The sequence below is a fragment of the Drosophila sechellia genome, chromosome 2L (assembly GCF_004382195.2).
Source record: "Drosophila sechellia strain sech25 chromosome 2L, ASM438219v1, whole genome shotgun sequence".
Taxonomy (NCBI): Eukaryota; Metazoa; Arthropoda; class Insecta; order Diptera; family Drosophilidae; genus Drosophila; species Drosophila sechellia.
In genome coordinates this window covers 17,446,741-17,460,011 of record NC_045949.1, presented here as the reverse complement: position 1 = coordinate 17,460,011, position 13,271 = coordinate 17,446,741, and the positions used below count along the sequence as shown (strand labels likewise).

Below are 13,271 nucleotides of genomic sequence, written 5' to 3'. Positions count from 1 at the left end.
TCCACGCCTCCGGATAAAGGTCAAGGCTGTGGCCAGGACTAAAAAGCTCCTTGGGCGGATTTTGGGCAGCTTTAGCTGCGTTAATTGGCCCGCCTTGGCCGGCTTTTGTTTGGTCTAGGCCCAAGTTAGCTAATGGCCAACTGTTTGAGCAGCGTTTGAGAATTTCCTAGGCAAGTTTGGCAATTCTAATTGCTCGCCTGGAGCTCTACCGAAACTAGAGCATATCCTTGGCAGCAGCTTGGACCTCTAAATAACGAATCTGTTACAATAAAAGTAATGAGCAACAATTTATGGGATTAAACGCTTACTTTGGATAGAATTAACTTCGGTCTTATGCAAATAATACAGATTCATGGAATACTCTAGTTTATAAATGTGAATAAAAAATACTATTAATCAAACTAAATGTTGCATATAATAATGTTTACTTTTCTTAAGTAGCTTAAGAGGAATTTCTTCATTCACTGATTCAATGGCAAACTTAACTTGACCTGTCAATCAATCATAATCATACAACTTTTCAAGTTCTTAGGACCCATAATAATGTTATCAAAATCGTAATTATTCTTTACATAACTAGTTAACCTCACCCAACCTTGTCAGTCATTAAAAGTTACTTTCATATTTTTGGGAAACAAAACTTTATGTTAACCAAATCTAATTAAGTGGCCACGAAAACGACCGCAACTGCTGGAAAAGCTTGCTTAGAGTTTTTGACAATGTGACAAGCTTTTAATAGCTACGGATTATGTTGGCAATGGGGATAATGGCAAAATGTGTGTGTGCGAGACATTGTTGCTGACTTAAATAAACAAACAATTTTAATTGCCATGCCAAGGACAAATTTAACCAGTTTAATAAGCAAAACGAAAGCTTAAAAACTCCGCTTAAAAATTTGGAGAAACTCAAACAATTTCATTCAAGGTCGCGGCGCGATGCGATATTTTTAATTTATGTAAAATATTTTTGGTGGCTTGTGCTTCTAGCTAGTCGCTGAGTGCAAAATGATAGCTTGAGTTGTACAAACGAAATATTAATGCCAACTACTATGAAACACGCGCAGCGTTTTGATTTGTGTGAACGCCATAAAAGTGCACAGCGCAAATTGCAAAAATACCTCAAAGGCAACAACCACCGCAGCAACTCATTAAAACTAGTGCAAATCAACAAAGGGAGCTGGAAAACCGGAGAGCTCGAGAATCGCGAGCTGGCATAGGCAAACTTATCATTTTAATCACAGGAAATTGCGGAAAGGTGTCGCTGCAGCAGAACGAAAGGAAAACACCTGGCCAGCCAAATCGACGAAAATTAATTGCTCAGCGCTTTGCGACTTTCAGCAGTTTGTTCACTTACAGCCGCCGAAATAGCTTCTGCTGCCATTGAAACTGCGTAGTTATGGTCGATCCATTAAAAATCTTTTGGGTTTTGACAAATAGCACCTATTTGGGTAAGTGTGTACGGCCATTTGAATACCCTCTAACTGAGATCTTTTGTGTAGCTACTTATAAGTGCACATGATTACTTACCCATGCGTCCCAGCGTCGTTATGGCAATGTAAATGGTCTTGTGAAAATTTCATGAAGTGTAATTTGTTGCGGAGGCGAGAGTGAAGGAGTCTGAGATTCTGGGTCTGCACGTGTGTACGTGAGGGATCCTGGCTAACGACGCCTCCGGGGATGTGGCTGCCCCTCGTCTTAAATATGCAGTTATGTTTCCCCCTCTTTCCGGCGCAATTTTCTTAGTTGATTCCCTCTCGACGTAATGAGGAATGTAGCCAACACTACGGGCAGGCTAGAAATAAAAAACAAACATATTTTGCAATGTTTCTGTCATGTATTATATTAACAAAAATGTCTTGGATCTTAAAATAATAGCACCTATAAATTATTATGAATATTCAACAAGCGTACTTGTATGTACGCTACTTACCTTCAACTTAGGGATAACACAGCGTTAATGTACCGATTCATAATTAGGTTGACCTAAAGTAGGGAGACTTTCGTTTTGAAAAGGGGTAGTAATAATCTAGTTTTTAGGCCAGGAAACTCAAATTAGATAGACAGACTGCCAGACTACACTCCCACGCGTTCTTTAATATACGACTTTTCAGACTCAATCGAAACTTTAAATTAATTCCTGATTAGAATGACTTTTAATATTGACGCACACGAGCCGTGACACGGCACACATGTCGTATACGCAACACATCTTCACTGATAAAAGCGCAATTTCTGCGAACCAGCTTTTTAATTGCGGCTTTTGGTGCTGTTCCACCATTAACCCTGTCATCACAGCCCAGTGAAAACCACCCACAAACCACCCACAAACCACTCGTCGGATGTGGGTCGTAATTAACACGCCGGTGCACCGCGGTGGACCGTCCTGTTTCTTAATGAACAGCGGCGATGAGAGCGATGAAAACGAGGCCCATAAACAAGGTCTCCACCTCACCTTGTCCTCCTGTCCTCCTGCCCGAGAACTCATTATGACTGGCAAAATATTTGTCAACTCATCAGAGCTGTGGTGGGGGTCTGGGAATAGCGCCATATTTTTTTTATATCGGTACACCGAACTGTCTACACTTTTCCCCCTGCTTTTACGGACTATTTTGTTTTGCTGTTTGTCGCTTTGTTTGTCACTGTCCGCCGCGCACACTTTTTAATTAGTCCTGGCTGAAAGGAAACTCACAGGAATTTTAATGCGCAACGCAATGCAGGAGGCGAATGCCAAAAAAATCTTCTAAGCATTTCATAAGTTTAATTAACAATTTTTTGTGTGTTGGTTAACTCGCGAAAAGCCCAGGGGATAAAGCTGAAGTGCAGGTCACTTCCGGCATCGGATGTCGGTAACGATGATCATCATCATCGGGCCGGCTAATGAATACAAATATTCCGCGCTCTTGGACCCGGTTTTAATTGAAATTTCAGCACAACAAAGAGGCCCAAGCCAAAGGGCCCGAAAAGATTCGAGCTGGCCATCATCAAAGTTAATGAGCTGCACGTTACTGGATACAAAAAATGAGAATTGAATACATGGCCGGCTGGGTCCAAGGGTATTATTTGAATTTCGTGGGGTTCAACGAGTTCATTTAACGGATTTAATTTTACTTTGTTTTAGATGGAGATGAGGCTGTGCAAAGGGTTTCCCCTCGTGAGATTTGTTTTAATGCTTACACAGCAAGGGGTCAAAATGGATGAGCCTAACAACATTTTATGGTCTTATCGATTTACTATTCGTTGTACTAATTATTTATTATGTTTTATTTATGGAAACATTTATACAGAATGTCAAGTGTCAGCAGCAGTTGTGTGCAAGATCACAGTGCGTTGACGGCAGCAATAAATTAATGGTAGAACTAATTATAAAACTGCCGCGTCCCAATCACTTATGTCAGAAGTCAAATGAGTTGCCATTATGCAAATGCTCAACTGACAAACGCAGCGCAAAAAACCCGAACCCTTGGCTTTCATCATACATCAACATAATGGACGTGTAAAAACTGTCAGACAGTTTAAACTTTTAGCACATTACATATCACGCATACGCACTGTTAACATACTTCCTCTTCCGCCTGCCAACACTTGGGGCATTAAACTAATAATAACTTTTACACGCACAATTGGGTGGTATTTTCCGGCCTTCACGGCGCGCCATCGATCTCTGTTGATATTTGTTTTAGTTGGGATAACCGAAAACTTTTTTGCATATTACACAGAAAACTAAGGGGAAAACTTAATCTAACGTACATGAGTAAACACAACATAAGATTATCATACACTTGCTGCAAATTTATTGCGCGTTGCTTGTGTGTGTTAACTAAGCTCCGTTTAACGCCTAGAGGATTAAAATATTGCCGCAAAAACATTATGGTTATTTATTCGCACTCTACTTCTGCACATTTTCGGCCGTGTTTATTTATCTGTCTGTTTGTTTTGTTGTCAAACGTTTCGCCCTGAAAACTAATTAGCAAATTAAAACTTGTAATTTATTTATTTGCGGCATAACTTTGAGGGCGTTTGTTTAACTAGATTTTCCACAAAAGTAAACCATGCCAAAGGGCATAAAGTACGGCCTCGGTCACCAATAAGACAATTTCGGGTTTCTTTGTATGCCAACACACTTTGATGTTTGTGGCTGAATCTTAATCAGTTAAATTACCCGAATTTTTGATGAGTTGTGAAGTTTGAAAATTAAAGCACTTATTGCAAAATATAATCAATTTAAATATCATAAAGTACCGAAATAATTTCTTTAAGTCCATATAAAAATATGAAAAATTGATCTATCGAAAAGCTTGTATTAAATTCACATGCAAGGATTGGCGTTCAAAAAATACCACCCAAAAAGGGATAAGCTTTCAGTTGTCAAAGGAAAAGAGCCCCACATTTTCCCCACCTTCTTGTCAGTTTTAATGTGATGCGCTTTGTTGCCTTCTGGAAAATGTAGCTTCCTTTTTTGCTTTACAAAAACTACTTTGACTATTTCTGACTTTGCGAGAGTCTGCGTCTGTGTATCTGTGTGTTTTCCATGGCTGATTTGAACAGCTCTGACATTTGACGCCACTTTGCACACATTTTCCCTTCTCCCCTTTTTTATTTCTTTTGCTTTACTGAACAAAAAACCAAAAAAAAGGAAAAACAAAAAAGAATTCTAAAGCAGCATATAAAATAGAGAAATGTTTACGGGGTTGCGAAAGAGAGAAAAAAAAACAAAAATAGTGCCAGCTGCCAGTCATTCATGGACTGACATATGGCTCACCAGCAGGTGGGCGGCGATGCGGCAGGGGGCGTGGCCGGGCTTGTTAGTGTGCCAGTTATGCGACCATAAATAGCTGACGGCAGCTCACCTGCCACTGCCCTCGGCCACGCCCCTTACGCCTCACGCCTCCGCCTGCACGTTAATAGCTTAAAGTCAGCCCTTTTGACTGCCCCTCTGCCAAGCGATGGAAAAATGCGGGAAAGTGTGGGGAAATGGGCGAAAAGTGGAAAAGCGAGAGCATGCTACCTGGCTGATGACTTGGGCGCAGCCCACTTTGCTGCTCAATTTAACGCCAACAAAAAGGCAGCCACTTTAACCAAACACCAGGCATTGCTTTTCTGCGCGGCACATCAAGGAGCTGAGAAATGTGATGACACAAAGTTAATACAGATACAGATTAGAAAAATATCTTGAGCTAATCTGATCTGATTTAAAATTTATCGCTTACTGATCAAACCTGATATTGGTTATGAGAAATTAATTGTTGTTTAATATTTTATGTGACTATTATTAAACCTTCAAATTTTATGTGAAACTAAAGTATTTTCTCTTTTTAAGCCTAACACAAAGAAAACCTATACAAGGTTGTAAATTAGTAAATAAAGTTGTCACTGAACCACTGATATGAACATTCTTTTTACGTTACATTTATTTTTTTTTTTTTAGATTTTTTTTAGTTGCAGTCCATTTGCAGGCAACCCCTTTAGTTTACTGAGCCATAATGCCTGAGTGCCAAAAAATTAAGTCAAGATACCTGGGGGCGAAGGGGGGCGAAAAAACACAGCGAAATGCAATTTCAACTGCCAGAAATGTTTGCTCATCGTGTTTGCGTGTGTGTTTGTATTTATTCAGTATATTTTAGCAACACGCATCGGGGTCCTTGGAGTTTTCTTCCTAAACGCTTTCCACTCAACTCGCTTTTCCTTCTTTTTAGGGTCTTATTTATACGAGCCTTTGGCCTGGGCTGATGCCCAAAAAAAAAAAACAGAGTGTGAGTGTGTGCGTATTTATTTTGCTCATTTCTCATTTCCTTTCATTTTCTGGGCCAAAGAGGGACTAACACATAATAGCTAGACTTACCTGCAACCTAAGTAAAGCAAAGAACTAAATTCTAAATTAGATTCTATTTGTCTTAGCCCATACTTGAGTATGAAAGAGCTGAAAGGCGAGGAGTTCATTTATTTTTTTATTTTTATTTCCATGAAAAGAATTTCAAGTTTGACTTTAGCATTCAAACGAATGAATGACGTGTGTGAGCGGAGAATTTGTAGGAGCGCTGCCATAAACACACTTCACAGAAAAAGGGTGAAAGCTCATTGCATTTCGAATTTTCCGTCGAATATTTAATTGGTTTCTCAAACTTCTCAGTCCCGCAACTTTTGACAAAATTCAATTAAGTTACTTGCAGAGCAAACAAAGCCAAAACAAATTAAACGTTCAACAGATTCTGTAATGCAGTGCTTAGGCAAGTCAAATATCGAAAGTTTACTCAACACTTCCGCTTGGTCACCAAAAATTGTATTTCCAATTTATGTCATCTGCAAAACAAGCGTAAAAATATGTATGTGCTTTTTGTTTGCGCAAGGGATAAATAAATTGCACTCTTGCGAAAACGTACATTTCTTGCTAAAACTTGGAAATTTCGAAAGCATCTTTAACAACTATTAAAGAATATAAGTGTTGAGTGCATTTCACAGAATGCTTTTGCAGCCGAAAGGATTGCCCCGGCAACTGTCGTCTTTTCAATATTTCGTATACGCAACGTGCGCCTGCTGGCCATTTTAATTCTTCCATCTCCACACTGCAGCTCTGCACTTTTATGTTGTGGGACTGGCCGTTCACTCTGGCTGTTAACGAGCATTTATTCTTGGCGAATGTATACATTTTATTGTTCTCATATTTATGCCGAAGTTGTGCAAGCATTTCGTGTTTTTTGTAAAAACAGATTATTGCTTCCGGCATGTGGGAACCGATACAAAAACAAGGCGAAGGACCTTTCAAGTCATTCTCAGGCTCTTGGGAAAATTGAACGCTTATACCACTTTGTTAGTTAGGTTGGCAAAGACGCATCTCGAAAATATTTTAGTAGTCCAATAAAGTGGAACTTAATTATTTATGGAAAACTTAAGAGCTTAAAAGGATTCCTTTGTTAATGACCCGACTTTTACATGAAATTCATATTTTTCGGGAAACAATTGTCAAGCTCACCAAAGTTAAAAAACTTTCTCTGTGGGGATTGCTAAAATCCACGCTTATTTGTGAAGTGCAATTTCCTTCCGTATTTGCCTTGAGCTCTCCTAGTCGAATAAAACTCATTAACGCACGTTCCCGTTCCGAAAACTAAACTACACAACTATCCAGAAAGTTTTGTTTGGCAAGACATTAGCAGGAAATAAGCAAATAAAGTGAGGCAAACAAACGTAGCTGCGCTTGCCGAAGGGAGAGCCGGAAAATCCCTCAATTCGCAGTGCACTTTGTGAAAACTTATTTTGCTTTCGACTGGAAAAAGGGGACACAAACTTTTCACTTTGAGTAGATTGTTTTGTGATTTCTGCTGGCTTTTAGTTGCGCACATATTTCTAGGTTCAGTATATTTGACTGAGGCTTTATCTGGTGTAGCAAGGGGATAACATGCCAATAGCTGAGAAATTTGGAAAATCAAAAACTGTGCACCACAACAAAGTAATGTACCATGTACCATCAAAATTATTTTTTCGTTGTAAAGCCCATTTTTTCATACTAGATTATTTCAGTATGCTAATACATTTTTGTTAGTTGTTTACCGTACGATCAGGACAACCGTTATGTGCTTCTAGACCGACCGAGCAAATAAACACAAGAACGTAGTGGTGTAGTTGACGGTTTAATTGAAACTTAGTAATAGGAATTTCACAATGACTTCTTAAGCTATAATTGAGCGTTGCCAGATCAAAACATATAAAGCTTATTTAAATTATAACGTAATTTCAACACTTCCTCTTAAGCTATATATATGTGATGTAAAACGAAAATTAATTTAATCCAAGCAACTTAGCAAAAATCTGTTGCTTTTGCTTACACAAGCCTTTCGTTAGTACATCTGCAACATTTTTATCAGTGGGTACATATTCAAGAATTATTTCATTACATTCTACTTTTTCACGAACAAAATGATACTTAATATCTATGTGCTTAGTGCGTTTATGGTGTACTGGATTCTTCGCAATATGATGAGAACTTATGTTGTCGCCACATATGGTTATTGGTCCATCTAATGACCATCCAATCTCTAAAAGCAAACGGCGAAGATACACCGCTTCTTTTACAGCCGTGGATAAAGCAACGTACTCTGCTTCTGTGCTGCTCATGGCGACGACGCTCTGCTTAGCTGAAGTCCATGAAAACGCACTGCCTCCAAGGAAGAATGCATACCCACTGTATGATTTGCGATCTGACAGGTCGTTTGCCCAGTATGCGTCGGCGAAGCCCATTACCTGTTCGCCGGACTTGCTGTATGTGATTTTGAGATCAACCGTGGCTGAAAGGTATCTCAAAACATGTTTCGCTGCAGTCTCGTCTTCACTGTGTGGATCAGTATTTCTTTGCGACAGCTTGCTCACTGTATGCAAAATGTCTGGTCGGCTCAAGACTGCTAAATACATAAGGGAACCGATTAATGATTGAAATTGTGTTATATTTACCTTGACACAATTCTCATTTCTACAACCCATCTTATAACCAGGGTCTAGCGGCGTAGCTGCGGGACGACAATTTTGCATGCCATATTCATCCAATAGGTTTATGATGAACTGCTTCTGGCATAGCGAAACCCTCTTGTACTTTCTCGTTGGATTTCCATGCCAAGGAAATAATTTAGTTGGCCGCCATCATGTATCATCACAACCTTGAGCAACAAGTCTTGATTTAAAATTTTGTATATTTCCCTCTTTATCCTTTTTGACGCGAAAGACGCACTTGGATCCTATGGCCTTCTGTCCTGGAGGTAAATCACACAATGTCCATGTGTTATTTGAAATGAGAGCATCATATTCTTTCTGCATTGACGTCTTCCAGTCTTGGGCATGCTCGCCCCGTAAAGCGTCTCCAACGCACTGTGGCGTCTCAATGTTTTCAATGTAATTGAGGCTGTTGTATTGTTTTCTGGGTCTACCGGACTTACCACTGCGAATAATTTTTGGTCTGCCGGGTCCACGTGTAGGTGCGTTGCTTTCTTGCTCTTGTACGTCTGGTACGATCTCCTCCTCAGTGAGAATTTGCTTTTCATCGCTTGCGCTTACAAACTCCTCCTCCTCTTCACCGGAGTCATAGCTGTCGTAAGACTTACTGCTCTGCTCGACCACCATGGGCATAGCCGGCCGCTGCTGCTCTGGTACTTGGATGATTGACTCAAGGTGAATGATGTTTGTAGCGAAGTCATTATTTTGTTCCGAAATAGTGCATTTTTCAGATTCAGTGTTATCAAACTCACCCTCTACAAATTTGACATCACGACGTGCAACAATGATACGTTTGATTTGAACAATTTGAATTTATCAAACACTTCGTTCTTCACATGCATAAAATATATAAATATTTTCCTTGAATTGTCGTCTATGAACGTGACGAAATACTTGTTGCCGCCTAAAGAACTAACATTCACTGGCCCGCAAACGTCACTGTGAACTAGATCCAGTACACTTTGCGTAGCTCTCTCGCTATTCTGTGGGAATGGCAATACGTGTATTTTTGCCATATTGCATATGTCGCAATTTATATTCACCGACATATTTTTAACGTCCATGCCAATTACTAGCTCTTTTTCCTTAATTTCTTTTAAACATTGAAAATTTAAATGACCAAACCGATTGTGCCATGTTGCCATGCGAGAAGAATCATTCAAGAAATGAACCGCTCTCATCATCACTTCACCTTGTTTGTTTTTTATCACCGCCGCCTTTTTATCAAAGGTAGTTATGTTTTCGTACTCCGCGGACTTGCTCACTGATAAAAAATTCATATGCAATGATGGAACGTAAATTACATCTCGTAATTCAATGTTTACATTTTGTGATTTAAGCATAACAGTCCCGATGCCGCTCGATTTCACGAACTTATCAGCTGCTAGCATAATCGATGTTTCCTTATTAATGAAAGATGTAAACAATCCCTTGTCACACACATATGCGACGTGGCACCACTATCAACACACCATATGTTTTTCCTTTGAGTGGTAGCACTAATATGCATCAAGCAGTTTGATTTCTCCTTGCTTTCCCCTAGTTTTTTATGCCTCTCTTTGTTCGGGCATTCTCGTGTTCGGTGACCGAATTTTTCGCAAATGTAGCATTTGCCCTTGAAACTATGTTTTTCAAGGTTATTTTCTTCGCGTTGTTTTTGCTTTGCAGTTCCATGTAATTTTGTATGTACATACACGGCTTGGACAGAACCTTCGCGATCGTCCCTCTCTTGCTTGCGCGCTCCTTCTTCCAGAAGCTTCACTTTTACCGTTTCGAACGTCGGCAGCGTGTCGCGTGTTTCGATCGCTACAACGAAATTTTCCCACGAATTTGGTAAACTGGATAACAACATGATGCTTTTTAATTCATCATTAATAGTTATGTCCATCTCAGCTAATTTGTTGACTGTTTCAGCAAATTTATTGACATATTGAACAACGTTATCCCCTTCTAGCATTCTCAGCCTTGATAGTTTTTGATATAACTGCACTTTTCTGATCGGGCCACCTGGCAAATGTACATCACAAAATTTTTTCCATGCGTCTGCTGCTGTTGTGCATGCCTTTATATGCATTAACTGCATTGCTTTTAAATTTAAAAACAAACTTGCCAGGGCCTTTTGATCGAGCATATTCCATCTTTCGGAATCTTCAGAGCCATCTTCTGGCTTTACATATTGGCCACAAACGACTTTCCATAGATCTGCTGTTATAAGCACACTACGCATTAAAATGCTCCATACGTCGTAATTGTCGTCGCCTAATTTTTCTATTTGAATTGACACACTCATTTTGTCGAATTCCGCAAATTAGTTTTTATTTATTTCGAGTTTCAACCGGACGCGTGTTAGTCCATTTAATTACTTTGAATTATTCAAACCGAAAACTTAGCTTGCTGAAGGCCCATAACCAACTGTTAGTTGTTTACCGTACGATCAGGACAACCGTTATGTGCTTCTAGACCGACCGAGCAAATAAACACAAGAACGTAGTGGTGTAGTTGACGGTTTAATTGAAACTGAGTAATAGGAATTTCACAATGACTTCTTAAGCTATAATTGAGCGTTGCCAGATCAAAACATATAAAGCTTATTTAAATTATACCTAATTTCAAACATTTTCCTTAAAATTTTTGTATAAAAACATTATTATGTTTGCTTCAATTTTAGGTAGTAACGAATTTATAGCTCAGCCCAGTTATTTTCGGTGTATAGTAAATTTGGTGATATACGTATGTGGGGTGGGAGTACTACCCTCTTTTATGCCTGCCACGTTTCGAACATAAACGAATAAGTATACGACTTCCTCGACCGCAAAAGGAGGCACGCGCGCAATTTGTCAATCAATAAATTTGCAATAATTAATGCTGCTTATTGGCATTTCATACACTAAGAGCATGCAACCGAGCAATCTATTTACACAGTATGAGTATCTATATCATGGCTGGCTTTCTTTTTCTTTCTCATTTGCAGTTACAAAATTTGTACGCATTGGTATTGCCGACAAAAACGATTCACCGCCGTATTTCGATAGATTTCTGTACGAGACTGAAATCGATGAAAATGCCGATTTGCAGAGCACTGTCCTCACTGTCAACGCCAAGGATCACAATGAGTGTGAGTAACAACAATCCAAGCACTACACATAAACAATAAACCGTCCCTTCATCAGGCTTAATGTGATTTCGTCCTTCTATTGAAATTAGGTTTTTGCTCGAGGGAGTATATTCGTACTTAATCGCCTGAGCAAAAGAATATAAATTGCAAGAACTACCAATTGATTTCATTAAGTGTTTCTTTAATTGTAATTGACCGGGGGCCATACGCTCATATCATGTCCAACGATTTGCATTTGAAAGACATTAAGACGTAGACAGCTGCTTCAGGGAGAAAGTCCATCAAGAATGTCAGTGAGCTTTGGCTACATACATGTATACGCAGGAATTATTCGAGCAATTAAGGACATGAAACTAGTAATTTATTCAGAGCACGGCAATCATTGCCTTTATTGGTTTGCCTCATTACGTTTTCAATTTAACAAAATTTTGGTTCAAATTAAAATACTTGACAAGGTCAATTGAGGCATTATTTCTTTATTTTTGAAACCACTGATTCAGTCTGTAAATTAGAGCACATCAATTGCAGCATTTCAGTTAAATTGCGAAATAAACAACTTTTCGGAATATATAAAATAAATAAATTAGGCAAGAAATAAATAAATAAATAAATATCTGAAGTCCCCAATCTATTTACCTTTTTACTTATCGCAAACTAAAGTAAAAGCAAAAAGGCAGTCATTGGAGAATAATTGGTTGCCTGATATTGTCAATTCATGCGATTGCCACATTTTCAGTCGGCTTGAGTCATGAATCCTATGACTTCCTTCCTTCCTTAAGCCACAAAAAATTATACGAAAAAATACTCGTGCATAGGGGGGCGTCATAAACATTTGGCAAAAACCAATTGGGCAATTTCCCTCATGGGGCCGCAGAAAATTTATGCATAAATATTAAACAGGCGTTCCAGAATATTTTTCCCTTCCTCGCAGTCATAATAGACATTTACAACATTTATTTGTTGTAATACATAGCAATGTTTGTTTGTGTGTGCAGCCATTGTTAAATATTATTAGGCATCGGCCATGTACCGCAAATATTTACGAAACATTACAAAAATATAAAAGCCCAGTAAGGCCAAAGATACAGCTCATAGTCATGCATAAATCCATAAAATACAAAGACAAACACAAGCGGAGAGCAAGTGAGCATCTAATATGAATATTTGTATATCTGTCTATTGATTCCCATGCGGAAATTATTATTGTTAATACGGCTAGGGACGGGAAAGTTCTTCGTCTGCGGCAGATACGATTTGCAGCACGAAAAACATTCAAAATCTCATTGAAAGCGTTTAACAACTTTCTCCCTACCGACGGCAGAGGCAAACTCGTGGGTAGAACTTTGTCTTCACTTGGATCAGTCTCCCCAACAGCAACAGCTCTCAAAGGACATCCGAGAAGACTGCGAGTCCTTGTTGTCGCCGTCGCGACGACTGCGAAAAAAGCATTAACCCGAATTGGAAAAAACCAGAGCAGAAACAACAAAAGCACACTGATACAAATCCTTGTTATGCATGCAAAATACATGGTATTGTATATCTAGAAGAAATAAATGCTAGAGATTACAATGTAATTGTTATACCTACCGGTTACTGAATAAAATATCTAAATTCTATTGTATCATTACAAATCAACACGAAAAGAAAACGTAAGTGCATTGTTATATCTGCGTTTTTTAATT

At 38.9% G+C, this 13,271-nt stretch overlaps 1 protein-coding gene across 2 annotated transcripts in view; it reads left to right on the top strand.

Annotated features, from left to right (window-relative positions):
- LOC6614509 (putative neural-cadherin 2) overlaps positions 1–13,271 on the top strand; it is a 119,068-nt gene that overhangs the window by 78,959 nt on the left and 26,838 nt on the right. The window contains exons 2-3 of one of the 2 annotated variants that reach the window (XM_032727621.1): positions 987–1,447; positions 11,446–11,589. In XM_032727621.1, the coding sequence (XP_032583512.1) occupies positions 1,396–1,447; positions 11,446–11,589 (196 nt within the window). In that variant the 5' untranslated portion in view covers positions 987–1,395. The remainder of the gene's footprint in view (positions 1–986; positions 1,448–11,445; positions 11,590–13,271) is intronic. The other variant, XM_032727620.1, reaches the window with a different exon arrangement.